General features: G+C 37.5%; 7 protein-coding genes and 1 non-coding gene across 17 annotated transcripts; 3 read left to right on the top strand and 5 right to left on the bottom strand.

Moving 5' to 3' along the window:
* Positions 1-303: 303 nt before the first annotated feature.
* LOC104717706 (protein phosphatase inhibitor 2-like) lies at positions 304-2091 on the bottom strand. 3 transcript variants are annotated; one of them, XM_087469302.1, is made up of 5 exons: positions 1963-2091; positions 1653-1707; positions 1281-1335; positions 799-978; positions 304-691 (listed from the first exon to the last, which is right to left on the bottom strand). In XM_087469302.1, the coding sequence occupies exons 4-5, from the start codon at positions 929-931 to the stop codon at positions 435-437; spliced, it is 390 nt and encodes a 129-aa protein (XP_087325428.1). In that variant the 5' UTR covers positions 932-978; positions 1281-1335; positions 1653-1707; positions 1963-2091; the 3' UTR covers positions 304-434. The 3 variants fall into 3 exon arrangements, with proteins under 3 accessions (XP_087325428.1, XP_087325429.1, XP_087325430.1); XM_087469304.1 differs by having other exon boundaries at positions 317-691; positions 799-979; positions 1224-1335; XM_087469303.1 differs by lacking the exon at positions 1963-2091 and having other exon boundaries at positions 1653-1724.
* A 102-nt stretch (positions 2092-2193) lies between these two features.
* LOC104717707 (DNA mismatch repair protein MSH3) lies at positions 2194-8138 on the bottom strand. Of its 7 annotated transcripts, none has more exons than XR_015568553.1 (12): positions 6972-8138; positions 6490-6681; positions 6163-6327; positions 5954-6052; positions 5429-5680; positions 4660-4911; positions 4359-4490; positions 3788-4048; positions 3634-3705; positions 3394-3543; positions 2835-3277; positions 2194-2654 (listed from the first exon to the last, which is right to left on the bottom strand). XR_015568553.1 is itself a non-coding variant. In XM_010435317.2 (12 exons), exons 1-12 carry the CDS (start codon positions 7923-7925, stop codon positions 2361-2363), a joined length of 3285 nt encoding a protein of 1094 aa, XP_010433619.1. In that variant the 5' UTR covers positions 7926-8138; the 3' UTR covers positions 2194-2360. The 7 variants fall into 7 exon arrangements, 3 of the variants coding, with proteins under 3 accessions (XP_010433619.1, XP_087325427.1, XP_087325426.1); XR_015568555.1 differs by having other exon boundaries at positions 2835-3296; positions 4660-4901; XR_015568554.1 differs by having other exon boundaries at positions 6532-6681.
* A 24-nt stretch (positions 8139-8162) lies between these two features.
* On the top strand, positions 8163-11151 carry LOC104717708 (pre-mRNA cleavage factor Im 25 kDa subunit 2). Its single transcript, XM_010435319.3, has 7 exons — positions 8163-8443; positions 9039-9084; positions 9864-9957; positions 10049-10122; positions 10470-10556; positions 10642-10752; positions 10841-11151. Exons 1-7 carry the CDS (start codon positions 8325-8327, stop codon positions 10910-10912), a joined length of 603 nt encoding a protein of 200 aa, XP_010433621.2. The 5' UTR covers positions 8163-8324; the 3' UTR covers positions 10913-11151.
* Positions 11152-13229: 2078 nt separating this feature from the next.
* LOC104717705 (transcription factor LAF1-like) lies at positions 13230-14397 on the top strand. Its single transcript, XM_010435315.3, has 3 exons — positions 13230-13469; positions 13549-13678; positions 13758-14397. Exons 1-3 carry the CDS (start codon positions 13343-13345, stop codon positions 14293-14295), a joined length of 795 nt encoding a protein of 264 aa, XP_010433617.2. The 5' UTR covers positions 13230-13342; the 3' UTR covers positions 14296-14397.
* A 210-nt stretch (positions 14398-14607) lies between these two features.
* LOC104717704 (transmembrane ascorbate ferrireductase 1) lies at positions 14608-16555 on the bottom strand. The gene is made up of 4 exons (XM_010435314.3): positions 16191-16555; positions 15535-15583; positions 15212-15411; positions 14608-15101 (listed from the first exon to the last, which is right to left on the bottom strand). The coding sequence occupies exons 1-4, from the start codon at positions 16332-16334 to the stop codon at positions 14778-14780; spliced, it is 717 nt and encodes a 238-aa protein (XP_010433616.2). The 5' UTR covers positions 16335-16555; the 3' UTR covers positions 14608-14777.
* A 3327-nt stretch (positions 16556-19882) lies between these two features.
* LOC104717703 (low-temperature-induced 65 kDa protein-like) lies at positions 19883-22277 on the top strand. Of its 2 annotated transcripts, XM_010435313.3 has the most exons (6): positions 19886-20074; positions 20211-20414; positions 20507-20905; positions 20985-21455; positions 21543-21914; positions 22007-22277. In XM_010435313.3, exons 1-6 carry the CDS (start codon positions 19996-19998, stop codon positions 22105-22107), a joined length of 1626 nt encoding a protein of 541 aa, XP_010433615.2. In that variant the 5' UTR covers positions 19886-19995; the 3' UTR covers positions 22108-22277. The 2 variants fall into 2 exon arrangements, with proteins under 2 accessions (XP_010433614.2, XP_010433615.2); XM_010435312.3 differs by having other exon boundaries at positions 19883-20074; positions 20985-21914.
* Positions 22278-22290: 13 nt separating this feature from the next.
* TRNAS-UGA (transfer RNA serine (anticodon UGA)) lies at positions 22291-22372 on the bottom strand. The gene has a single exon. It is a non-coding gene; the product is annotated as a tRNA-Ser (tRNA).
* A 23-nt stretch (positions 22373-22395) lies between these two features.
* On the bottom strand, positions 22396-23721 carry LOC104717702 (actin-depolymerizing factor 7-like). Its single transcript, XM_010435311.3, has 3 exons — positions 23517-23721; positions 22862-23121; positions 22396-22748 (listed from the first exon to the last, which is right to left on the bottom strand). The coding sequence occupies exons 1-3, from the start codon at positions 23517-23519 to the stop codon at positions 22598-22600; spliced, it is 414 nt and encodes a 137-aa protein (XP_010433613.1). The 5' UTR covers positions 23520-23721; the 3' UTR covers positions 22396-22597.
* Between the last annotated feature and the right edge of the window lie 193 nt (positions 23722-23914).

Genomic DNA, 23914 nt, shown 5'->3' with positions numbered 1-23914 from the left:
GCTTAAATCAGATCTTTTGTAGATTTTGTTTATAGAAAGATTATGGTTTCCGATTTATCTATTTCCGTAGATTTATGAAGTGTTTACTTAATATAAAGGTATCCCAAATTTTTGAATTTTTTGTCTTGTTCTTTGATGATACACTAAAAAATTAGTGAGTTTAATTTTCTTTAGAAAAAAAAAACCGTTTTATAAATCTTTCATATAATCATATTCTAACTGTCTATTTATTGTGTTTTGTAACAATGTGAGACTTTCAGAAAAATAAAAGAAGAAGGAAAGAAAACAAGAGTATCCATCCAATAGATCATCAACATTTTATATGAATGATTTGTAAATATTATATATGATCCTCTTATAGTTAAAACTTGTGTTTGCTACAGTTTAATAACACCGTAGTCTGTAGTGACAAATGGTTCATTCTGAGGTTTGAATCAACTAGCGGACAAGGATGACTTTCTCGGTGATATTGCATCGGAATCACCATCAGCTGTTTCTCTATCCGAGCCATTAACACTGGGAGCTTTTTGTGAGATTGTTGCCTCGGATTTAACTATTTTGGCACCATCATCCACTTCTGCATCTTTACCATAGAAAGACCCAGAGGATCTCAGCTCCTTTACCATTCGAAACTCGTCATAGTGTGCCCGTCTATGCTCTTTGAAACTTTCATTTTTCTCAATCTCAGAATCTGCAGTTGCACAAAAAACATAGATTAAGATGTTCTCTAGGAACCAAGAACCTGATGAAACTACGAGTCATGCATCTTTGATCTATTTATTTGGTTTTGTAAATAACCTTCATATTCATCCATTGGATCTGTGTCATCCTCGGACCAGCTCCAGCCTCCAGACTCGGATCTCTGGCTGAAAGTTTTACTGGAAGAAGCTACATCATTCAGAACATTCCTTAGTTCTTCCGCACGATGCATTTCATCAACACAGTTGTCAAATGATCTTCCTCTAGGAGACAGAGAACCTGAATAAAAAAACCAACCCAGAGAGAAAAAGAAATCAGAAATTTTGTTCAGGTTACTCTTCCAACTAGACTGACACCATTTCAAATTTAACCAACATGACAGCATATACTGTAGGTTATGTTTGTGTTATTTTAATTTCCTCTGTATAGAGATGGTGACTACTATTTTGTATTTACTATATATATGCCAGTATTGCCAGAAGCATATATGTAGGCAACACTAGAAGAAAAAAGAAATCCAAATCATCATCATCAATCATGGGGTGATACGGTGTCTTTGGTTCGGTAATCTTCTGCCTTACAGGTTTGTTGGATTCAATTTCCACTATATTAGCTTCATCCCATTGTACACGTCCCCTGCCATAAGAAATGAATATATATACTCAACAGAGAAAATAACTGTTGCTAAAAGCTGAAAACGAAGACAATGTGCTGCAGCCTGAACTGTATATATAGTAAAACATCCTGAGATAAGCTAAACATGATCACCTAGCCAATACATGAGCCTTAAACCAAGACAAAAGTGAAAGATTCACTAAAACTGTTACTTATTCCATCCTGATGAAGATCATGCTATACTCTTATAAGGTGAAGAGTGCATTCCAGAATTCTAACAAAGAGTCTAACTACTACAAAAAAAAGGTGGAAAGAAACAGGGAGAAGGAGAAACGTACTTCATCTTGAGCTGATTATATACTCTTTCCCAACAAAATAATATAGTTCACCTGACTGCAACATTAAACATATATTTGCTTATCTTTAACGACAACATTAAAGAAAATTAACGACAACCTCAAAGATAAATACTACTACAGGCAAAACACCAATTTATCCTCCATCGACATAAAAACACAGAGAAATTCGTCCCTGAAACCACAAAAGACTAATCCTCGACCAAAATCCAAACACACGGAACGGAACACCAATCGGTACTTGTTTCGATTTCTAAGATGAGAACATCGTAACGAAAGATTTTGCCTTTACCTCTATGAATCCGATTCTTCTCTTCTCTTTTCCAACTTTCTGTTGAAAACTGGAAAGTTTTTCTCGTGGCGAAGAGAAGAATCTCATATTTTAACCCCCGCCCATGGCCACGATGGACACACGCTCGACAGCCGTCCGTGCATTTGAGTTTGACCATAATAGATTCTAATGTTAGCCACGTGGGACATCATAACCCGTTAGATTCTACTATTCCACGTTTGGACTGGTTCGTACAAAAGGGAAGGGTACTTCTGGAAATCTTCATAAAATGTCAACACTGTTTATGTACACAACTACATTACTTGCCTGCACATGATCAAAAACATTGCAGGTGCTAACATGCTTGCTATTCGATTAAATAACGATGGAGTGTGTTTAGTTTGATTTTGCTAAACTTGCTACACTGATTCTTTTGCTGCAATCTTCCACGCACGGTTTAAAAACTCGAATGATTTCAAAGGATTCTCCTCTTGAGAGAGAGCAAGTTTCAGGTCTGCAAAGAAGTCATCTAAACCAATAACAGATTCTTCTAAGCTTTTTGAATCTTCAGGGTCACCATGTACTGGATCCTCTTCATGACCTTTTGGTTCTCCTCTGAGTGATTCCATGCGTGTGTTTTTCTCTCTTTCACATACCTCAGCTTCCAATTTTGCAGCCATGGTTATGGCTCGACGTACACACGATGGAGGTATCTACAGTCAAGTATATATGTGAGATCAGTTTCATGAGTGGACCAACCATAGCCATATATTTCAGTGACTAACGCATTTACTGATCATCTTCAATTTATTTAAGGCCTCTTTTAGGATGGCCTACCTATGCTGCTCATTCTGTATGTCAGATATAAACTTATGTATTTGAGGCGAGTTTACCTGGGCAAGCTGAGCAACCTTAAAACCAAAGCTCCTGCTGCAAAGGCCACGCACAAGTTTATATAGGTAGGTCACATCATCATGATCAAAACCACTTTCATCCTTCTGCGATGTCAGATACGAGACATGGTATGTCCCAACAGCAACTGGGAAGCCGTTATTGATCTCAGCTATTTCAGGGTAATGCGTGACAAAAAGAACCAAACATTTCTTTTCTGTTAGGAGATGTCGTAATGTTGCATAGGCAATGGCTACACCGTCGTGTGTGCTAGTGCCTCTCCCAAGCTCATCTAATATAACAAGCGAACGAGAAGAGCAGGTTCTGATTATGTGTGACGCTTCACTTAATTCTTCCAGAAAGGTACTTCGGCCATGCTGGATACTGTCTGAAGCACCCATCCGAGTGAAAACACCATCAAGAACGTGCAGCTTGGCGAATGAAGCTGGTACAAAGGAACCAACCTGGGAAACGTAATCAGAATCATTTCGCATCTAACATACGCAAGAAATTTTGGTATTTTGGTAAAGCATAAGCTTATACTGTTAATGTCTATGTTACCTGAGCCATTATGGAAATCAATGCAACTTGACGGATATAACAGCTCTTTCCTCCCATGTTAGGTCCGGTGATAATTTGGCAGTATTCCCTTTCTGCATGCAAACTTGTGTCGTTTGGGACGAAGTTATCTTGTAATATAGTCTCCAATACCTGGGAATTTTCAAAACAAAATGATCGATCCATTACCAACTTAATTAGACGTAGCAAGAAAGAGAAAAGGAAGTGAGAGCAGATGCATACAGGATGACGACCAGACTGTATGTTTATCTCAACTGGTTCACAGTCATCCACAAACACAGGACAGACATACTTCTGCAGAGGAAAATATCTGAACGAAGTTAAAACTTGCAAAGCAGTGACTACAAGCACACATTTTGTAGTTTGTTCCTTCGACCTTGTTTCTAGATAGAGTTGCAAGGGCGTGCAAACAGTCTAGCGCAGCAAGAGCTTGAACGGCAGCCTGGAAATCTGTATAGTATCTACTGAAACTTTTGAGAAAACTATCCCACGAAGCTCGGTTCACAATGGCAAGATGTTCAGTTGCTAGAGCTAGCTCATCCAACCCAGCTACTATTTCCGGGGGATGATATCGAATAGTCTTTTTGGTGCTATTTACTTTCACCCAATTCACAGGCACCTTGGCATCAACGGGCAGCTGCACAAAGCCTTAGCTTCAGATCAGAAATAAAGGTCCACAACTTTCAATGATGAGAGAGTATTATACGCAAAAATGTGCAAAAATGTACAAAAATTAGGTTCATAGCTGCGAATATTTTAATGGATATATGCACGAGAAAGTGAGAACGGTAACCACAAAGAAACCAACACAAGCTACCTTCTTGATACTTATTCTTATCCTGAAACATGATGATACTTTTGGGATTCCTTTTAGGTGCAATTTCAAAACAAATCAAGAAAGCTGCACTCTTGCGGTAAGAAAGCATAAGAAAATCACGAGAGAGTACCTCTATCAAATGTGTGATCCCGGACACTTGAAGAAACTCCAAATTTCGCATTGCGAGTTTCTTGCGAAATATATCTATCGAGGAATCAAGTTTTTCGCTGACGATTAAAACTGCTTGACGAGCTTCAGCTAGCTGTGCATAGCAAATAACAGAATTGAGTTATGGACCATAACATCGTCACTACTCAACAATTGATTCATGAAAAAAAGCAAAGAAGATTAATGATAAGGAGCTGTGTGATGCATAAAACATAACATTAAGAGGAAAGTAAAACATATCAATTTCCATAGAAGATACAAACCTCAGGAAATTGGCCGCTGGACGTGATTAGTATGTCGAGCAAGTCTCCTCGAACAGCCCCTTCCTTATTCAGGGCAGAGAGAAGTTTTACGGCATTGTCAACCACAGCGGGAGATGAAACAACAGATATCAATTTTCTCAAAAGAGAAGACTGCACAGTTGTGGATTGCGTAGTCATTCCACAGTCTTGCTTTACGCCAAGCCGCTGAAGTTGCTTCCCCGCAAGTAAAATAGCTTCCATAACTGCGATGAACTTTTCATCCAGAAAGTTAAGAACCTTCAGACCTCAGGTAAGGAAGAGGGTTAAAAAGCAAGAGCTAGTCAACAAAAAAACATGGAAGTGAAGCAAAACTCGTATAACTCTTCAATATTTTTCTGCTCTGCCTATTAATTTCTTTTCCTAATCAAGATAACTGAGAATTGGGAGTTGGGACGTTGAAGTTTATAGCTTTCCATATGACTATGTCTATAAAATGAAAACCAACGTGATAAAAGAGGATAGGATACTGAACAATGGTGCTATTAGCCTATTACTATGAAACACGTATTTATTTGACTAGATATCGCGAAGAGACCATCCTCTGTATTATTTTCCAACTCACTTCAGAGGGACTTTTTATGATTAGACTTGGTCAGTCAACATACATGGTGGCAGTTTAAACTATATCCATGGACAAAATTTATTACAGTATTGCACTATATGAGAATTTAATTAACTTTAGACAACACAAGCACGAATATAAGAGGGAAAAGGACAGGCCAAGTATCACCTCTGTGACTTTAGCAGTCCGATGAAAGATTCTTGTTATTCCACGTTGGATATCAGATGATCTAGACAAAGAAGTCAAGACTGAGGAGAGAACGAAATAAAACTCAGGTGATACAGTTGTTCTCTCAGAACCTTCTTCAACCAACTCATCGATCTTCTGGGAAGAACTATAAGATCCCATGCATGCAGCAATCTCAGAAACAGCATCAAGGCGAGCAGATATCAGATTTCTATTGCAAAGAGGATGAGTCACCTGTTGAAATGGAAGTGCCCACAAATCATGATAAGAGGTCTTTCTAATTAATTTCCATACTACTTAGCAAAAACTTCATGAAAACTCTGAGGGGTAAGTATAGAAATCTATGTCCCTTTCAAGAACTGAAAGATGCCAGTAAATTATTTATTCTTTATTATAAGACGACAAGTTGGTACATCAACAATGAGTTGGAGCATCTTTCGAACTTCAAACACTTGAAACAAGACCAAACTTTACAAAAATCTAAGAAGAAAATATATTATGTCTTACCCAGTGTCTAAGAAGCCTGGAACCATATACTGTAAGAGTGTGATTCATATTATGGAATAAGGAGCCAGATTCCGATCCATCTGAATTATTTCTCACAACCTGAAAATAGATAAAATTTCTTATAAGGGAAACTCAGTTATGATACTTCGAAATGGCTGAAATTTTAATATTAACAGAACATGTGGCTCGCTAAATAAAGCAGAAAGTACCTCCAACTGTTGCAGTGTATTGGCTGAGAGAGTCATCTCTGTGCTGCTTGACAAAGTGCGAAATGAAGCCCCCTGGTAAAGGATCCTTTCAAATCCAAACTGTTTGAGATGGCAAAATGTCAGGGCAAGGGCTTGAACAGTCAGATGTGGCATGTTCATAATTGTCTGCAATATCAACAAAAGAATAAGTTAGCAGGAATTGCAGCAAGCATTTAATAAAAGAAAAACTCTTCTTGGAAGCTAGATGTGTTTATTAACAATCTCATGCTAACAGAGAATCATCAAAATCAAATAAAGTGAAAGATTTTAGAAAATCAAATGATGTACGTGAACTGTCAAACAAGACATTCCTTCTTCAGCAGTCTCCACCTTGAGTTCTTTATCATCTACTAGGTTGTTTGCGCTGATTTTTTCACATAATGAAATAATCTCATCTACTGCACTACCACTGCGGAAACGATCCAGTGAGGCTCGTTCCACTCGAACATTTGAGGTAGGTCCAGCATGTGCCAACAAAAACTGCCAAACAAAGATACCAAACGATCATCTATCACAACATGTATGCACATAGGCCAAGAAGATAAAGTCTTCTAAACTAATCTATATAGAGATTTTACATACAGACAGAGATTCTAATCTCAAACTAATCTATATAGAGATTATACATACAGATAGAGATTATACATACAGAAAGCCTCTTTCACAACTCTAGACAGATCTGAGAAAACCAATTGAGGAGCTAAACTGTTCAAAATTAATCAAAGAATGCTTAAATTAGTAACATTTTTACTCATTAGAGATAAATTTACCTTCTCAGTTTGTTGTGAAAGAGGCTGGCCAAGCAACAGCTCAGCTGGTGACAAGCTTAAAATCACAGCCTCTAACCCACTTCTCATGAAATTATCATTAAACTCTCCATAAACTACTTCACCAGTTGAAATCTCAACGCCAACAATCCCAACTCTAACATCAAAACTCATTTCCATACCTAAACCAAATGCCTCCGGGTCAACTCTCTCATCAACAACACAAACCAAGAAATTACTCTGTGCACCAAAACCTTCTTCACCAACGCAACCACCACTTATATCCTCAGCCGCTTCAAGCATGGCTTTAGTATATAACGCCGATAGTCCCCGGAAAAAAGGGCCTCCCCGGTTAGCACCGTGGGACTTAATGGCAGCAGTTTCAGTCTGCTTCACCACACCAATCTTGTACCCTGCATTCACCAATCTCCTCACATGAAAGTTCAATCGAAATGTCGGTATACTCGCCGTCATGAAACTATGATCCATATGAGCGTAAATACCCAACACACGTGCTGCAACCTCAGCGTCTTCTCCAAAGAATCTGTACCTATAACCAACTTCAACCATCAAAACCACATCTGGGTACTTGTTCTTTAGCTCCACCACCTGCTGTTCCAATGGCGTGTACTTCCTCGCTGATGATGACGTTTCGGGAACAGATTCCTCCGGCGAGGGTTCCAGAAACCTCTGGAGAAACCTTCGGTGTAAATCAGGGTCGGGTATGGGGTTTTGAGTGTGAGGAGAAAGTTTAGTCTTTTTGGGTGACGCGGCGGAGAGGTGGTCGGAGAGAAGCTTACGCTTTGAAGGAGAAAAAGAGACAGTGGCGGATATCTTCGGTGCCGGAGATGATGATTCAGCCACCGGAACCGGTTCCTGAGTTGGGGATTTAGGTTTGGGAGCGAAGAATCGAGAAATCGTCTGCTGCTTTTGCTTCCCCATATTTGTTTTCTTCATGGTAAGATAAAATGTAAGGTCGTGGGTGGCTATGGCGAACTTGGGTTGCCGATTTTCGCGCGCTTTCTTAGGTTGCTGCTACTCCCACCACCAAGAAGAAACCACTGAAACTGAAGTGACGAAGGCAGGGGGTTCTTATGGGTCGGGCCGAGCCATTAATATGGGCCGAGCCGAGCCATTAAAATGGGCCTGAAGTGTTACAATAATAAAAGTCTACGGCCGTGTGAGTCTAGAAGTTGGTGGTGGTGGTAGAGAGAGACGGTGTCATTAAATTGCCCCCGACGACATTAATCCTCTGTCACCGTCGCCGCCGCCGATCGATAGATCGAGAGAGAGACAATAGGAAGAGAAACCGAGCAGTTTTTTCTGAGTCGATTTGGGTTAGAGAGAGAGAGAGAGATGGCTATGTCTCAGGTGGTGAACACGTACCCGCTTTCGAACTACAGCTTCGGAACTAAGGAACCGAAGCTGGAGAAGGACACATCCGTCGCCGACCGACTCGCTCGTATGAAAATTAAGTACGTTTTGCCTCTCTCCTTCTTTCTCCTCTTTGTTTTATGTCTTCTTCTAGTAGCTCCTTCTGTAGAAGATGACAAGAGTTTTAAAACCCTAGAAATCTCCAGCCTTTACATGCTTTTAGATCATGATCTCGCTGATTTGGTAAACAATTTGAGATTTTTTTATAAGTGTATCTGCGTTCTCTCGCTGCTTCTGAATTGTCTAGCTTCTCCCTTTGCTCAGCTGGTGAGGTTTAGATTCGTCATTTAGAATGGGTTGGCTTTGTTTGATTTTTTTTTATTCTCTGTTTTTTTGGCTCCTTAACAAACATTGTTATGATCTCTTAGCCATTTTACGCAACTATAACTTTGTTCATACTCTAGAGGAACTTTTAAGAGAGATCTGACTTAGTGAACAAAATAAATTTATAGGCTGTTTAAGTTTTCACTGATTGATTTGAGAGGGGAACAGCTATAACTTTTGTTTTGTAAGTAAAAGTCTCATGCTTTTTGCTTGAATAATTGAAGTTTGGAATTCTATAGTTCTAACTTAGGACATTCTTGGAGGCTGATGACTAATGTATCTCTTTCTTGATTTCTTACCGGTGTGTTGCAGCTATATGAAGGAAGGCATGAGGACTAGCGTTGAAGGGATTCTACTGGTATGATAATTTTTTATCCACTCTACTTGTTACTAATATCGTCTGTTGTTCTCTCTGTGTTTATTTGTGTGCTGTTTTAGAATCGGTGGAACAGTTATGTGGGTCATGAATTGTATGGCCACATTTTCATATGCATAATACCACTGAAGTGTCAACATTTTTGTACTTTATCTTAGCATTCTCTGTAAAGATACGTTCTCGACCCAATTATTATTTGAATCGGGGCATAACTATAGAAGTGTTTGATATATGCCTGGAGTCACTCTACTTCCTTTTCTAGTTGCCATCTCCAACTCAACTTTGTACTGTTTGGGTAACCTTTTATTCCAAAAAACTCTAATTGCATGAATGTATTAAACTGCTCTTAAGAAAGTCACAAACTGTATGGATCCAGTGAAATTTTGGTAAAACTGACTGAAGAAAGTCATAAAAATGAACTTTTAGTTTTAGTAAGTCACAGGTTTTGAAGGTGCCATATAGCAGACAGATTTGATACATCTTCTTGTTTCATTTCTTAATTTGTTTATATGCACCCTTGCCCTTCTAAGCTTTCATGTTTTCCGATGGAGTATCATCTGCTTTACATTCACTTTCTCATCTCTTGAGATCGTTGGAAACATAAGTTGTTGTTTTGACATCCTAAAACTCAACCTTATAAACCTATAACCCACAGTTACAACTATCTTGTTGGTGTATAAGTTAAGTAGATAATTAGACATTACTTATATCTCTCTAACTTTAGGATTGTTCTTGATACCTTATGTTGGTAAACCTTTCAGGTACAAGAACACAACCATCCTCATATACTTCTCCTGCAAATTGGTAACACATTCTGCAAACTTCCAGGTGGACGCCTGAAGCCTGGAGAAAATGGTATACAATGACAATCCGTTAGTAATACTTTCTATCCTGTTATGAGTTACTTGATTGCTTAAGTTTTGGGTGTACGATGTTGTCTCTGCAGAAGTTGATGGCCTGAAAAGAAAGTTGACCAGTAAGCTTGGAGGCAATTCGGCTGCACTTGTACCTGACTGGAAGGTACCATCCTGGTTTTACTTCAATTTTTTGACTGATAGTGACCAGATATTTAGGTATAGATAGAAGGCTTACAAGAAATAGGTCGGTGTAGTATGTGCTTGCTCTTAATGGAAACGAGAACAATTCAATATAGAAATAGTTTTGTCATTACTCTTAGCATGCCAGGAATGAGGGATTTATACAGTGAAACAAAGATAGGTCTGGTGTCATTGATAGAGGTTATTTGTTTATTTCTTACATGAAGAAAGAAGACTATGCCATGAATTGATACACGTCTGATTGTGTTATATGACTAGCTATGTCCCTGATCCGTTGGTTTTTTGATGGGTTTTTGCCACCTTTACTAGGTAGGAGAATGTGTTGCGACTTGGTGGCGTCCAAACTTTGAAACCATGATGTACCCGTATTGCCCTCCTCACATTACGAAACCAAAGGTAGGAAAAGAGAACACAATCTAGCTTCAACTTCCCTCTTTTACACTTTTCCTTATATCTCATTTTTTGTTTCTGGTATGGCCAGGAATGCAAGAGACTCTACATTGTTCACTTGTCTGAGAAAGAGTACTTTGCTGTGCCCAAAAACTTGAAACTCTTGGCCGTCCCTTTGTTTGAGCTCTATGACAATGTTCAGGTTTTACTTATATCAAGATACTATTATTTACCTTTGGAAAATGGGTTTTGCTACAAAACTCTAAACATATGCTCATTTCCTGTAACAGAGATATGGACCGGTTATATCAACCATGCCCCAACAGCTATCCAGATTCCATTTCAACATGATTAGTTCGTGATTCTGCTCGGTGTGTTGAAGAAGAAGAAACCCTATCAGATGCTAAGTTACTTATTAGGTACGGTAGAGAGCTGTAGCTACCGGTTTAGAGATGTGATTTTTGGATGATGCGTGTGGGATTATTTACATTATAGACTTGTTGGATTTTATTTATGTAGAACTGGTTCAAAGTTTCAGCACAAAAAAAAAGAAGAAGATTATGTATCTCGTTTCTTAAAGCATTCGTCATTATTTGACTAACGCCTGTTTTGTCTAACCGAAAACGTGTGTTTCATTCAATGTTAAATGATATTTCTATTTTAATGATATGTGTATGAGAAATGAAAGACAAACTTGGCCATGTTCAAACTACTTTGTTGGTGGTATACGAAATACCACACCGGTAAGAAATCAACCAACTAATGACAAATATGTTTATTAATTTTTATCACATCATACCACAAGCACAAGGCCGGAATGGTCGAAATAGGAGAAGTTTTGTGGGCAAAATTAGGTCATCATAACACTAGTCGTGTTTCACTGGTGATTATTTTGACGGCAAATTATATTATGCGATCTTGACGACCAAGACAAGATAGTCATTTTTTTTTTTTTTTCCTCAGTTTTAATATGTTTGTAATATACTCCACAGGGCAATAGAGCCAACAAGTAAAATACAAACTCAAGAGTATATTAAAATCGCGACAGGGCCATTTCGATCGGGACAGAAGGAATTCATACTGTTTTAAAGTTAACAATATTCCTCAGTTACTCTTATTATTGGTCCACTTGTCCGTGAAAAATGTTATTACTTTTGTTCTCTAATAAATAAAAACAACATCGTGAGAGACTGAGAGGAAAAGAAAAATATTCAATGATGATTACTAGCAGCAAATAGGAGCTCAATGTTGACTTCACTACATATATAACGTGTATTCAACTTGTCATTTTAAGTGATTTATGTGAAATTTACAAATCCTATGTTATTCAATAATGAATTTTAAAAAGTCTATTAAAATTCAATGTTATTAAACTGATGATTTAAAAATCTACTTTAAAATTCACGGTTATTGAACTGATGATTTAAAAATCTACTTTAAAATCTAGTGTTATTCAAAACAATTTTGTGGATTTGAATTTTATTGATTTTTAGGATTTTGGAAGATTTGAGAGGATTTGTTTAGTTAAAAATACAGAAATCCAAATCTCATGGTTTTAGGTGGGATTTGAAAGAATTTTACAGAAAATCATATCAACTTCCCTAAAATCTATCAAAATTCTAAATTTCTTAAATCCCATCAAATTCTCCATAATCATGGTTTGAATAGGCCCTCTTATAATTGAATTTATATAATTCAGAAAAACAAAAAAAAAGAAGCTCTTAATTATTATTTCAAGTTGTACTTGCTTTATATCAAATGCAATTTGGCTGCTTGCTAATGATGCTTTACGAAAAAGATTAACAGATTGGATGATTCTTAATAATCATTATTTCATCATTATTCACAAATCATTGAATTGAATCAAGACAGATTATTCCACTATGATGAAGTTCCTAACAAAGAAAAACTCATTGACGCGATTTAAAATTAAAGAAGTCGGCCATATAAAATTCTTGCCGACATTTTGAGAGTGTTTTGGATATGAAGATGTTATCTGATTTCTCAAGACACCGTCCATTGTAAATGTGTGTATGTAACTCACATATAATATATCTTATAAACATATTTCTGTAACTATGAAACAACCGAGTTATACCCTTTTGACACTTTTGTTTCTTTTTGTTATACTAGTTTGACATTTTGCACATCTATTTTAAGTTAATATCGTCCATTGTAACTCACTTTTGATATCTCGAGATCACGTCTCACGTTAATGTTCCATGCATCTATTAGAATCATTTCTAGTGCTTACTTTAGATCACGTCTCACGTTAAACTTGCTCATTTGGTCATCTCTTTGATATTTTCTTGCAACTATATATCTTTGTTCGTGTCTATCAAACTCCAGTAAAGTAAGTATAAGTAGAAACGAAGAGTAGCAAACAAGAAATTGCAAAAGATTCTTCTTCCTTTTTTTTTTTCACGTACGTAGGAACCATATAATGTAACTGCATATCAATAATTAATCAATTTTATCCTAGTAGACTTTTGCTACACATAGTTAATCCTTACATATTCCATTATGAAATTTCTCCCTCACTGCTTATACAAATGCATACAATATACACATAAGATATTCACAAATAAATATCCATAAAAAATAATAAAAAAAAATACAATATATACATGTCAGTTGTCTTTTACTCTAAACAGGCCTATTTGGTCATTTCTTAACACTAAGTATGTAGGCTCTATCTGTAGACATTTTGGTGATATATGTTGTCTCAATCATCATAATACTGAGACATGTTTTCTTGTATCAGGGACAGCTTTAACTGAGACGATAGAGTGATGGCGAAGACGAAATCTGGAGAGAAACAGAGGAAAGGGTTATGGTCACCCGATGAAGACGAGAAGCTAAGGAGTTGCATCCTCTCCCATGGCCATTCTTGCTGGACTACTGTTCCCATCAAAGCTGGTCTCTCTTTTCATCTTCTTCTGTACTAGTTTGTCAGCTACCAAATTATTACTTAATTTAGTCAACTTTGGTTTGATAGGGTTACAAAGGAATGGGAAGAGTTGCAGATTAAGATGGATTAATTACCTAAGACCAGGTTTGAAGAGGGAAATGATTAGCGCAGAAGAAGAAGAGACCATCTTGACGTTTCATTATTCCTTGGGTAACAAGTAAGTTTAACCCCAAGACCTAAACCTATTGTTTTTAGGATGCTAGTTAAAAGAGAGACTAATGATAAGGTGTATTTAGGTGGTCGCAAATTGCGAAATTCTTGCCGGGACGAACAGATAACGAGATAAAGAACTATTGGCATTCTCATTTGAAAAAGAGATGGCTCAAGTCTCGGAACTTGCAGCACCCAAAATTTATATCCTCTTCTTCTTCTCCTTCTTCATCACTTGTTTCTTGTGGAAAAAGAAACCCGGAAACCTTGATCTCGAATCATGTGATTTCTTTCCAGAGACTCCTAGAAAACAAATCTTCATCTCCATCACAAGAAAGCAACGGAAATAACAATCATCAATGTTCTTCAGCTCCTGAGCTTCCAAGGCTTTTCTTCAACGAATGGCTTTCTTCTTCGGATCCCCATATCGATGATTCCTCTGTTTTTATAGACTCTAAGCACAATCGAGCTCCGAATATCGAAAACAATGTCTCAGATTATGAAGAAACAAGTGATGTTTATCGATTCCATTACAACGAAATGATGATCAACAACAACTGGACTCTTAACGACGTCGTGTTTGGTTCCAAGTTTCAGAAGCATGAGTCTCCAAGAGAATCCTAAGATTGTAATTCTTCTGCTAAATTCTTTTCTTCATAAACAGCGCTCTAATGTACTGTCAATCAAATTTATAAGGGAAAACGAAACTTTACGGTTGACCAAAAAGGGGAAAACGAAAGTTAGAAAGTGTTCATTTTTGTCTAAATGCTTTGTCACCACTACATACCATATTAGGAGACGCAATGCTCGTGAAAGTTAATGAATATTCCCACTCAAGTTCTTTTTTTTGGCTCAAAATGGGTTGTCTAACCGACTACACTAGCTTAGAACTAAAAACAGTACAACACTTATATATGATACTTCGATGATGAGAGGTTTTTAAAGAAATGGCAATAAAAGTATAGCAAGATTCATCAAATGTTTTTGTAGATTGTACACACCAGAAGTAGCGTACAACATAAAGCTTTTAGCTACATATATAAATGGAGTTTTGACAGAATTAACAAGGGGCAATTGAGATGTAAGTGGAATGTAGGAAGTGTTATTTATATAGCAGAGTAGCTGTAGTCAACAGTATCATCATCATTGGAGGAGGAAGGTGACGGAGACTTAGCAGAAGCAGTGAGTACCACAAAGGCACCAAAGAGAATAGTGACAATGGCCGTGAAGTTGATGAGAAATGCCTCGGATCCATACTTGTCAAGCCCTCCATTCTCCAAGAAAGTCAGCTTTTCCAGAAACCCTAAAGCTGCATTCCCAACCGCGAGTATATAAACAAATAGGCCGAGCATTGCGTGCCACGGAAGCAAACCGCTTCTCAGATTTGCTGATCCTCCTGGGAAGAAGAACACTATGAAGCTGTACACCCACTGCAAAGTCAAAAAAACTTGTGTGATTGATTATCTTTGAATTGATTTACATGTTTTTAATGGGGAAAGAATTGTCTAGTGGAGCTAAAAAGGCCATATTGGAATTATACCTGGAAGCCATAAAGGGAAATGACTCCAATACCAATCCAGGAATGGAGACTGTAGAGATTAGGGATGTTGCTTTCATTATGGTTCTTGAAGGCTGCGCAGATGCCAAAGATCCCAAGAGCCAAAGCAATGGCATGGAGTATAAGGTGGATCAACTTCTTCACTGGTTTCTCCAGGGGAAGCGCTTTGTAACTTATAATGGCTGCCGTTTCCAATTCCAAAAAAAGACCAAGATTATATGGTGATCATCAACGGGACTAATCAAGATCGAAATGAAAGTGGTATCTTATTTATCTCGTTGTTCAAAAGATGTTGTTATCGTTACCTTCTCCTCCCAAGATTATAAATCCAATAAGCATCATAACAGGATGCAGCTGGATCACATAAAAAAACGAACTATGTATCAGAACACAAACACAGATTGCAAATAAGGTAGTGAAACAAAAGATTACAAGCTCTTGTTACAATCTTAAGGGCTAGAAAACACAGGATTAAAGACAACTGAAGAGAAGACCCAAGAAACCTTCTTTGAACACAATCAATTAAACAAAACAAGAAGACCAAACATCATGTTTTGGACATTCACTCATACTGTAATAAACTGAATACGACCCCCACAACAACACTCATGGATCCTAAGGCACTTCAATAGCAAAAACTTGGGACACATCAGAGGACGATTGCTTACAAAACTAGAATTATCTGACTAGTGATCAAAAACCCATTTTACAACTTTAACAAAATATGAAGATAACAAGAGGATTCTCACTCACTAAGAAAACAGCACTGAGAAACGGATAAAAAGAAGACTATCAATCAAACTTTTTTAAAAAAAATCGGAACTAGGATCAGGTGGATTTGTAAAATCACCCACTAATGAATGAGACAGAAGAGAGTCAACGCAGACGCGAGAAAGATAAATAAATGAGAGAGCTTTCAGTTAATTAAGTTTGAAGGGAGATTGAAAGAAGGCATACATACATTGAAGATGAGATTCTTGTTAGTAGCTTCCCAGGCCAATCCACCTCTGTAACTAATACTCCAAACCAGCACCATAACCGCCGCGATTACAGCCAGCGCGTGCGCCGCAAACGTCACCGCCATCGCGTTTATCCCGACAGCCATATCTTTCTCTGTATCCAACTGTGTTTCTTTCTTCTTCTTGTCTTTTGTCCGATTAATCTGGATGGAGGACAGGACCTATAAACTCAGCAGCTGCCTCTGAGAAGAAAAAGACTCGATCTTCAGATCTTTTATTTTTAGGGCAAATGTCATGAAAATCCACTTTCTCCAAAATATTGTCACAAAAACCCACTTTACACTCATGATATACTTTCCCAAGTTTTTTGCTTATGTATCCACTTTCCTTTTATATTTTTGTCCTTACTAACAACTTACCTCTCTTTCTTTTCTCTCTTTTTCTCTCTTTTTCTCTTCTTTTTTGTTGTTAACATTTTAACAAAGTAAAATATATTTATTTGTTATCATAAAACAAATTTTCTATTTATTTATATAAAATATGTTATGATTATATATTTTCTACATTTTAAGATACATATTGCTATATTTTTATGAATTTTTAGATTATACAGTATCCATCAGTCGTTGAACATTTGTTCAATTATAAGTGGATAATCAATTGCAGTTTTGTTAATAGATAGTTACTTGTGTTTATTCATACAAAATATACATACATAAATTTGGTTAGATCTTTATCCATAGCATATTATCCATAACACAACATAGACCAAATAAGTACAAAACTCTTTAATTCTAAATTTTAAATCCTAGAACATAAACCCTTGAACCTAAAACTAAAACTATTCACTTTAAAAAAAAAACAAAGTTTAGTGGATAGAAAAACTGTGGATAGGTCTCCATGGATTTACAAAGCATATCTAGACATTAAGCTGAAGAATAGCAGTTGAATGGTGGCTATGGATGTGATCATGTGGATATTTTTTTGTGGATACCAATGTAGACAGACCAAATAATCATCATACAACATCCACACAATTAAACCCATAGACACCATGAGCTCCTTGCTTCATATTTTGTGTTGGTCCAGAAACATATACACTCATAAGTGGTTAATAAACAAAATAAAAATTAACAACATTGATTTATTTAGAACATTGAATATCAATCATGTGGATTAGTAGTTATGGATACTTATTTTATAATATCTTGCTCATTCTTTACATGAGCAGAAATTTGTCCAAGATAAATTAGCCACATAGATTTCTTTTAGCTAAATGTTTTTGTACTATTTTCAGCTAGAAGGATTTCTTTTAGGGTTTAGGGTTTAGGGTTTAGGGTTTAGGGTTTAGGGTTCAGGGTTTAGGGTTTAGGGTTTAGGGTTTAGGGTTTAGGGTTCAGGGTTTAGGGTTTAGGGTTTAGGGTTTAGGGTTTATACCCTAAATATTAAATCCTAACACCACATAGACACTAAATCCATATAAGCCCAAAAACGTAAACCTTATACCCTAAATCTTAAATCCTAAATCCTAAACCATACACCTTGAACCCTAAATCCTAAACCATGAATTAAAAATATAGACACATCATCCACATACCTAAACCTAAACTTTTAACCTTAACCCCTAAATCCTGCACCTTGAACCTTAGACAATACAACTTGAACTCAAAACATAGACATTGAATCTATATACCATCTAAAGTCTAAACCCTAAACTATGGTGATGTTTGAACATACAACAAACTTGTCAATAAATTTCATCTGGATTGCTTGTCCACGTGGTCAGAGTTTGGTGGATAGGCTTAGAGATTAATAATGACCATGTTTGTTGTGTAGTATGCTTCTAGTGACACTTCTAAGTTCTAATATCTCTAATTCTAGCTTAAAAATAGTACAAAAACATTTGGCTAAAAGACATCTAAGTGGCTAAACTATAGTGATGTTTGAACATGCAACAAACTTGTCAATAAATTTCATCTGGATTGCTTGTCCACGTGGTCAGAATTTGGTGGATAGGCTTTGAGATTAATAATGACCATGTTTATTGTGTAGTATGCTTCTAGTGACACTTCTAAGTTCTAATATACCTACTTCTAGCTGAAAAATAGTACAAAAACATTTAGCTAAAAGAAATCTATGTGGCTAATTTATCTTGGACAAATTTCTGCTCATGTAAAGAATGAGCAAGATATTATAAGATAAGTATCCATAACTACTAATCCACATGATTGATATTCAATGTTCTAAATAAATCAATGTTGTTAATTTTTATTTTGTTTATTAACCACTTATGAGTGTATATGTTTCTGGACCAACACAAAATATGAAGCAAGGAGCTCATGGTGTCTATGGATTTAATTGTGTGGATGTTGTATGATGATTTTTTGGTCTGTCTACATTGGTATACACAAAAAAATATCCACATGATCACATCCATAGCCACCATTCAACTGCTATTCTTCAGCTTAATGTCTAGATATGCTTTGTAAATCCATGGAGACCTATCCACAGTTTTTCTATCCACTAAACTTTGTTTTTTTTTTTTTTAAAGTGAATAGTTTTGGTTTTAGGTTCAAGGGTTTATGTTTTAGGATTTAAAATTTAGAATTAAAGGGTTTTGTACTTATTTGGTCTATGTTGTGTTATGGATAATATGTTATGGATAAAGATCTAACCAAATTTATGTATGTATATTTTGTATGAATAAACACAAGTAACTATCTATGTATGCAATTGATTATCCACTTATAATTGAACAAATGTTCAACGACTGATGGATACTGTATAATCTAAAAATTCATAAAAAATATAGCAATATGTATCTTAAAATGTAGAAAATATATAATCATAACATATTTTATATAAATAAATAGAAAATTTGTTTTATGATAACAAATAAATATATTTTTACTTTGTTAAAGTGTTAACAACAAAAAAGAAGAGAAAAAGAGAGAAAAGAAGGAGAGAAAGAGAAGTAAATTGTTAGTAAGGGCAAAAATGTAAAAGGAAAGTGGACACATAAGCAAAAAACTTGGGAAAGTATACCATGAGTGGATAGTAGGTTTTTGTGACAGAACTCACACCCAAAGTGGGTTTTCATGACATTCACCCTTATTTTTATTCTGTTTACATTATCCAACTGTGGAAGCTTCTTCGCAGACACGTGGTCTCCTCGCCCATCCCTTTCGATTTTATCTACTTTCGTAGCAGCTTTGTATAAACGAATGAAATTTCGCCACGTGGATAATGTGGTAGCTGAATCGAACCCTCCGCTTCGTGGCCGCTCTTTCTACCACCAACCAGACCAAACCATACCATAGACTGCATTACTGGATCTTTGTTTCAGGCCCATTTGTGCATTTATGTTGGACCAACCCACATATTCATATGATATCGATTCTTGTCGTCTTCGGGTTTAGGAGTAAGTACGATCTGCTGTTTTTAAATGTTGGAAAACGGCACGTTGTTGTCAGTATGTGACCATGAAGTCAAAAGTGTATTTATGGGCCAATATAACGTGGGCCTGCTTGTGAAAGATTACAGCGACGGTCTTTCTCGGATAAAGATTAGAGGAAGAGAGCCACGTACACACTCAAGAGCCTGATACGTGGCATCACTTGACACGTGGTATTTCGTAACAGAGCACAGAGGATATAGCCAAAGGTGGTTCTGCTTACGAGTCTTTCTCCTTGTTCTCTCTACTCTACAACTCTGTATAAAGCGTCCAAGAAGCTCCTCATATTTTCTCAGAATCAATTTGGTTGCAGAGATAGAGGAAAACAACAAAATCAAAAGTCTGGAAAAATTATGGATTCACAAGGACAGTTGCAACGTACTCATCATGCTCGTCATCAAGCAGAGGAGCCAATAAAGATTCACCATCCTGGTATGCGAAAGCAGATTTTAGTCTCAATAATGTAAACATTTTGTTTTTTTTTTATTGACATTCCGAAATCTGCAAGTTAATACTGCGCCTAGGCCTAATGAATGTTTTCAATGTGTTCCTCTGTTTTTGGATGCAGAGGAAGGAGAGCATCATGAGAAAGGACCATCGAAAGTTCTAAAGAAAGTGAAGGAAAAAGCCAAGAAGATCAAGAACGTTCTTACAAAACATGGACATAGCCATGAGCATGATCGTGGAGAACACATCCCCGATGATCACGATCTAGACCAGGAAGACGATGGAGATCACTACAGAGACCAACAAATACGCGCCGGTGCAGCAGGTTTGCTTCACTTTAATATTTCTATTCCCAAACCAAATTAGTTAATGTTTTGGGGGTGATACCTGACCGGTTAGTTTGATTGGTCTCGGCAGCACGAGGAAAGGCTCACATTCCGGTGAAGTATGAGATAGTTCCTCCAGGCACGAAAGCTTTTCCCGTTGTCCCGTCTTCACATACGAAACACTCTGAGCCAAACAGAGGAGTTGGCCACGAAGCAATGCCTCATCCTGTGAAACACTCAGGCGTACCTAAAAGAGAAGAGAGCGGAGGAGCTTCTACGTTGACACCGCATAACACGCCCGTATCGTTGCCCTCTGCGGCAGAAGATGTGACGAGAACGTTTGTTCCTGGTGGAGACAAGTCTCGAGACCAACGTAAGGGTAATACCGAGCGACCAAGAGGACTGGAGCAAGATCCTGCTGCTCCTGGATCTCATGGAGGTGGGATGTCGAATTATCAGTCTAAAGTTACTGATCCCACCCATGGAAAAGGTAAGAACTTTTCTCTTAATTCTGCATTTCTGAATCAGGGTTTTAAACTCTTTTCACCTGTGTTTGCTTCTTTATATAGCTTCAGGAGAAACTGGAGCAGCAACGACTGTCTCAGCTCTTGGAAGGTTAGGGTTAGGAACGGACTTCGGGAAGAAAAGCCATGGGTTTGATACGAAATCGGAACCTGAAATGGGTAAGCATCTACCGGCCGGAAACTATGGATCTGGATTGAGGAAAGAGTCTCCGGAGAGGAGTGATGAATTTGATTTGGGAAGAGATTTGCCGACGAGAACTCAAGGTATACAAAACCGTGAGGGTGTTGATTTGAAATCTCACGAGAGAGGAGATGAGATGCATCAGTCGAATCAGAGCAGTTACACCGATAAGATCGCACTAGCTACTTCAGCCGTAGCTGACAAAGCTGTAGCGGCTAAGAACGCCGTCGCTTCGAAGCTCGGTTACTCTGGAGAAGGCGGTGGCGTACACGAGAATCGTATAGAGGGAGAGGAGACTCCTAGCTCCGGTGTTGGATACGGGAGTACGGTCGCAGGTATGGTGACTCCTGTTTACGAGAAGGTTAAAGAGACAGGAGCTAGTGTAATGACGAAATTTCCGTTCTCTGGAACCGGTGGTACAGAGACAGGACAAGACAAGGGCGTGTCGGCTAAAGAATACCTGACGGAGAAACTGAGTCCGGGAGAGGAAGATAAGGTTTTGTCGGAGGTGGTCGCTGAAAAGCTTCATCTTGGAGGCGGCGAAACGGGGCCGGCGAAGAAGGGGATAGTGACACAATCGGAAGAAGTGGAGAAAAGGCTAGGAGGATTTAAGGATCCGAGCTCGGAAGCAGCTATGAAACACGGCAAAGCTTATGCGGATGAAGGCGAAGGAGGGATGGTGGAGAAGCTGAGTGGAGCTGTTACTTCCTGGCTCGCTGGTACGACGGAGGAAGTGACGCAAAAGGCTACACAGTCTGTTCAAGACTCTTCACAGTCACTTGGCTCCACCGTTGGTAACGGCTCTTCTTGTTTATAAATGGTGTTTTCAGTTTTTGCCGTTTGTGATGATGACTTTTGATTTTGGTGTGTAAATGGTTTATTTTAGGGAATAAAATGGGGTTATCGGGAGGAGATGAGGCAGGTCAACCAGGCGGAAATGGTGGTTCTGTGCCTTTGCAGAGGAGATTTCAAGAATCTGGAAACTGAGTTTACTTGTTTCTAATGCATGGGTTTGTAGTTAAAGCTTCCAAGTTAATGTGTGTGTGGCTTTTCGATCCATGGCTTATTTTGATGTATCTACAGTCTACTACTTACTACTGCCATGTAAAACGTAAAAATAAGTTCGGTTAGTTGTTTAAAGTTGAAACTAACAAAAAGTTGAAAAATACACGTCGACAGCAGGGTTCGACCCTGCGCGGGCGAAGTCCAACAGAATTCAAGTCTGTCTCCTTAACCACTCGGACATATCGACTTCTTGTTAGAAGCACGTCGACAGAGAAAATATTAATCTTTTATTTGAGAAGTTACACAACAAAGCTACATGGTTTTAACTTCTCTCCCAAACGGAAGTAGAAAGAAAAGAATGTTTTATAAAATGAACAAGACAGATAAGAACTCAGTTTTAACCAATAACATGGTAAATTTTTTTGTGAAGATCAGCATCGGTGGATAGAGAGATATAGATCACTGAAAAGATTTAGAGAGCACGGCTTTTGATAATGTCAAAGCTCATCTCGCTAGGATCAGTGGCTTGTAACTCCACCTGAATGCCATCCAATTCTCTCTTGAATCTATCTTTAGAGCTTGCATACACCATCTTCATCCTCACCCTTGATGAATCAGGGGACCTATGTGTATATATGTTTCATCATCCACGTTATAAAGCAATAACCAAATTTAACGTCAATATCAATTAAGGAAGTGTGTGAAAAGACTGAAAAAAAAGAAAAATATGATTTACCATGCAATGAAGAAGATTTTGCTCTTCTGGCAATTTTCAGCGGTGGTGAAGTCAAAATCGAAGACTGCATAGCGGCACTCATCCGCAGGGAGGGAAGCCGTGAAATCATCGTAAGTCTCTTCGGGCTTTCCTAGCTTTTCGACCACCACTTGTTGCCCGTCTATCCTGAATACTATGAACCGGTAGTTTCTTTTCGACTTTAGCTCCAGAAACTTGAGCTTGCACTCGTCCTCCACTGCCATCCCAGACGCCGCGTTCGCCTTTTCATTCACATAAATTTGTTTCAAGTTAGCAAGATTTTGGGTTACATTATTAATATCTAATGAATAATCCATACGTCAAAACATTAATTCTAATCTTAGTCTAGATATTGAGTTGTGACGCTAACTACTTGTGAATTAAAATGAGATACAATAGACAGACATAAGAGAAACACGTCGGTAACATGGTAATATCAATAGATTTACCTTTACATTATTTTCAAAAACAGATGTTGTAAACCAAAACGTGGGATGATTTCGAAACTAAAGCAATCATAAATTTGAATCTCGCGGATCTTTTGTCCTAACTTAGGATAAAACCACATAGATTGCCTGCTAGTAACAACAATGCTACAAAATTTATAACAAGAATAAAAAAAGAAGAGAGAACAAACCATTGCTTATGTCTTGTTTCAGTGGTAAGCCCTTGAGGAAGATAACAAAATTTGTTGTTTTAATTTGTGTGAATAATTTTCCGATGGGAATGAGATTAAGGAAGAAGATGATTTCCTTTTGTTAAGAAAGGATCGAGGGTAACTCGGACAACTAATTAAAGGCTCCTTAATATTGGTCTCTGATCTGTTTTTGTGATTACACCCACACGTTCGTTTTTTATTTTTTCTTTTTCAGTCCTTAAATTTCGCCTAACCATCCTTTTTTCAAGAAGTTTCCACTCTATTTTTAGCGTCTGTACACACCATCCAATCCATACATTTCATACACATGCATGAGCATTTATCCTTATCCGTGTAAAATGCATACCTATATATATATCTCTTTGGCTCATTTTCAT

Source organism: Camelina sativa, chromosome 10 (assembly GCF_030686135.1).
Source record: "Camelina sativa cultivar CO46 ecotype springtype chromosome 10, ASM3068613v1".
NCBI classification, from domain to species: Eukaryota; Viridiplantae; Streptophyta; class Magnoliopsida; order Brassicales; family Brassicaceae; genus Camelina; species Camelina sativa.
This window is presented reverse-complemented; position numbering and strand designations above follow the sequence as displayed.

Excerpts from the sequence above, each read along its gene's own strand:
- LOC104717706 (XM_087469304.1), bottom strand. Across the intron at positions 980-1,223 it reads ACCCCATGATTGATGATGAT|GGTTCTCTGTCTCCTAGAGG; the intron begins GATTTGGATTTC and ends TTTTTTTATTCA. Across the intron at positions 692-798 it reads TCCAATGGATGAATATGAAG|ATTCTGAGATTGAGAAAAAT; the intron begins GTTATTTACAAA and ends GTGCAACTGCAG.
- LOC104717707 (XM_087469300.1), bottom strand. The coding sequence starts at position 7,925 with ATGAAGAAAACAAATATGGGGAAGCAAAAGCAGCAGACGATTTCTCGA. Across the intron at positions 4,049-4,358 it reads GGATCACACATTTGATAGAG|CTGCCCGTTGATGCCAAGGT; the intron begins GTACTCTCTCGT and ends GGCTTTGTGCAG. Across the intron at positions 3,706-3,787 it reads CAACTCTATCTAGAAACAAG|AAGTATGTCTGTCCTGTGTT; the intron begins GTCGAAGGAACA and ends TTTCCTCTGCAG.
- LOC104717708 (XM_010435319.3), top strand. The coding sequence starts at position 8,325 with ATGGCTATGTCTCAGGTGGTGAACACGTACCCGCTTTCGAACTACAGC. Across the intron at positions 9,085-9,863 it reads GCGTTGAAGGGATTCTACTG|GTACAAGAACACAACCATCC; the intron begins GTATGATAATTT and ends TAAACCTTTCAG. Across the intron at positions 10,123-10,469 it reads CACTTGTACCTGACTGGAAG|GTAGGAGAATGTGTTGCGAC; the intron begins GTACCATCCTGG and ends CACCTTTACTAG.
- LOC104717705 (XM_010435315.3), top strand. The coding sequence starts at position 13,343 with ATGGCGAAGACGAAATCTGGAGAGAAACAGAGGAAAGGGTTATGGTCA. Across the intron at positions 13,470-13,548 it reads TACTGTTCCCATCAAAGCTG|GGTTACAAAGGAATGGGAAG; the intron begins GTCTCTCTTTTC and ends TTGGTTTGATAG. Across the intron at positions 13,679-13,757 it reads CATTATTCCTTGGGTAACAA|GTGGTCGCAAATTGCGAAAT; the intron begins GTAAGTTTAACC and ends AGGTGTATTTAG.
- LOC104717704 (XM_010435314.3), bottom strand. The coding sequence starts at position 16,334 with ATGGCTGTCGGGATAAACGCGATGGCGGTGACGTTTGCGGCGCACGCG. Across the intron at positions 15,584-16,190 it reads ACAAGAATCTCATCTTCAAT|CTGCATCCTGTTATGATGCT; the intron begins GTATGTATGCCT and ends TATGTGATCCAG. Across the intron at positions 15,412-15,534 it reads TATAATCTTGGGAGGAGAAG|CCATTATAAGTTACAAAGCG; the intron begins GTAACGATAACA and ends TGGAAACGGCAG.
- LOC104717703 (XM_010435312.3), top strand. The coding sequence starts at position 19,996 with ATGGATTCACAAGGACAGTTGCAACGTACTCATCATGCTCGTCATCAA. Across the intron at positions 20,415-20,506 it reads AATACGCGCCGGTGCAGCAG|CACGAGGAAAGGCTCACATT; the intron begins GTTTGCTTCACT and ends TGGTCTCGGCAG. Across the intron at positions 21,915-22,006 it reads GTCACTTGGCTCCACCGTTG|GGAATAAAATGGGGTTATCG; the intron begins GTAACGGCTCTT and ends GGTTTATTTTAG.
- LOC104717702 (XM_010435311.3), bottom strand. Across the intron at positions 22,749-22,861 it reads AAAATCTTCTTCATTGCATG|GTCCCCTGATTCATCAAGGG; the intron begins GTAAATCATATT and ends ATATACACATAG.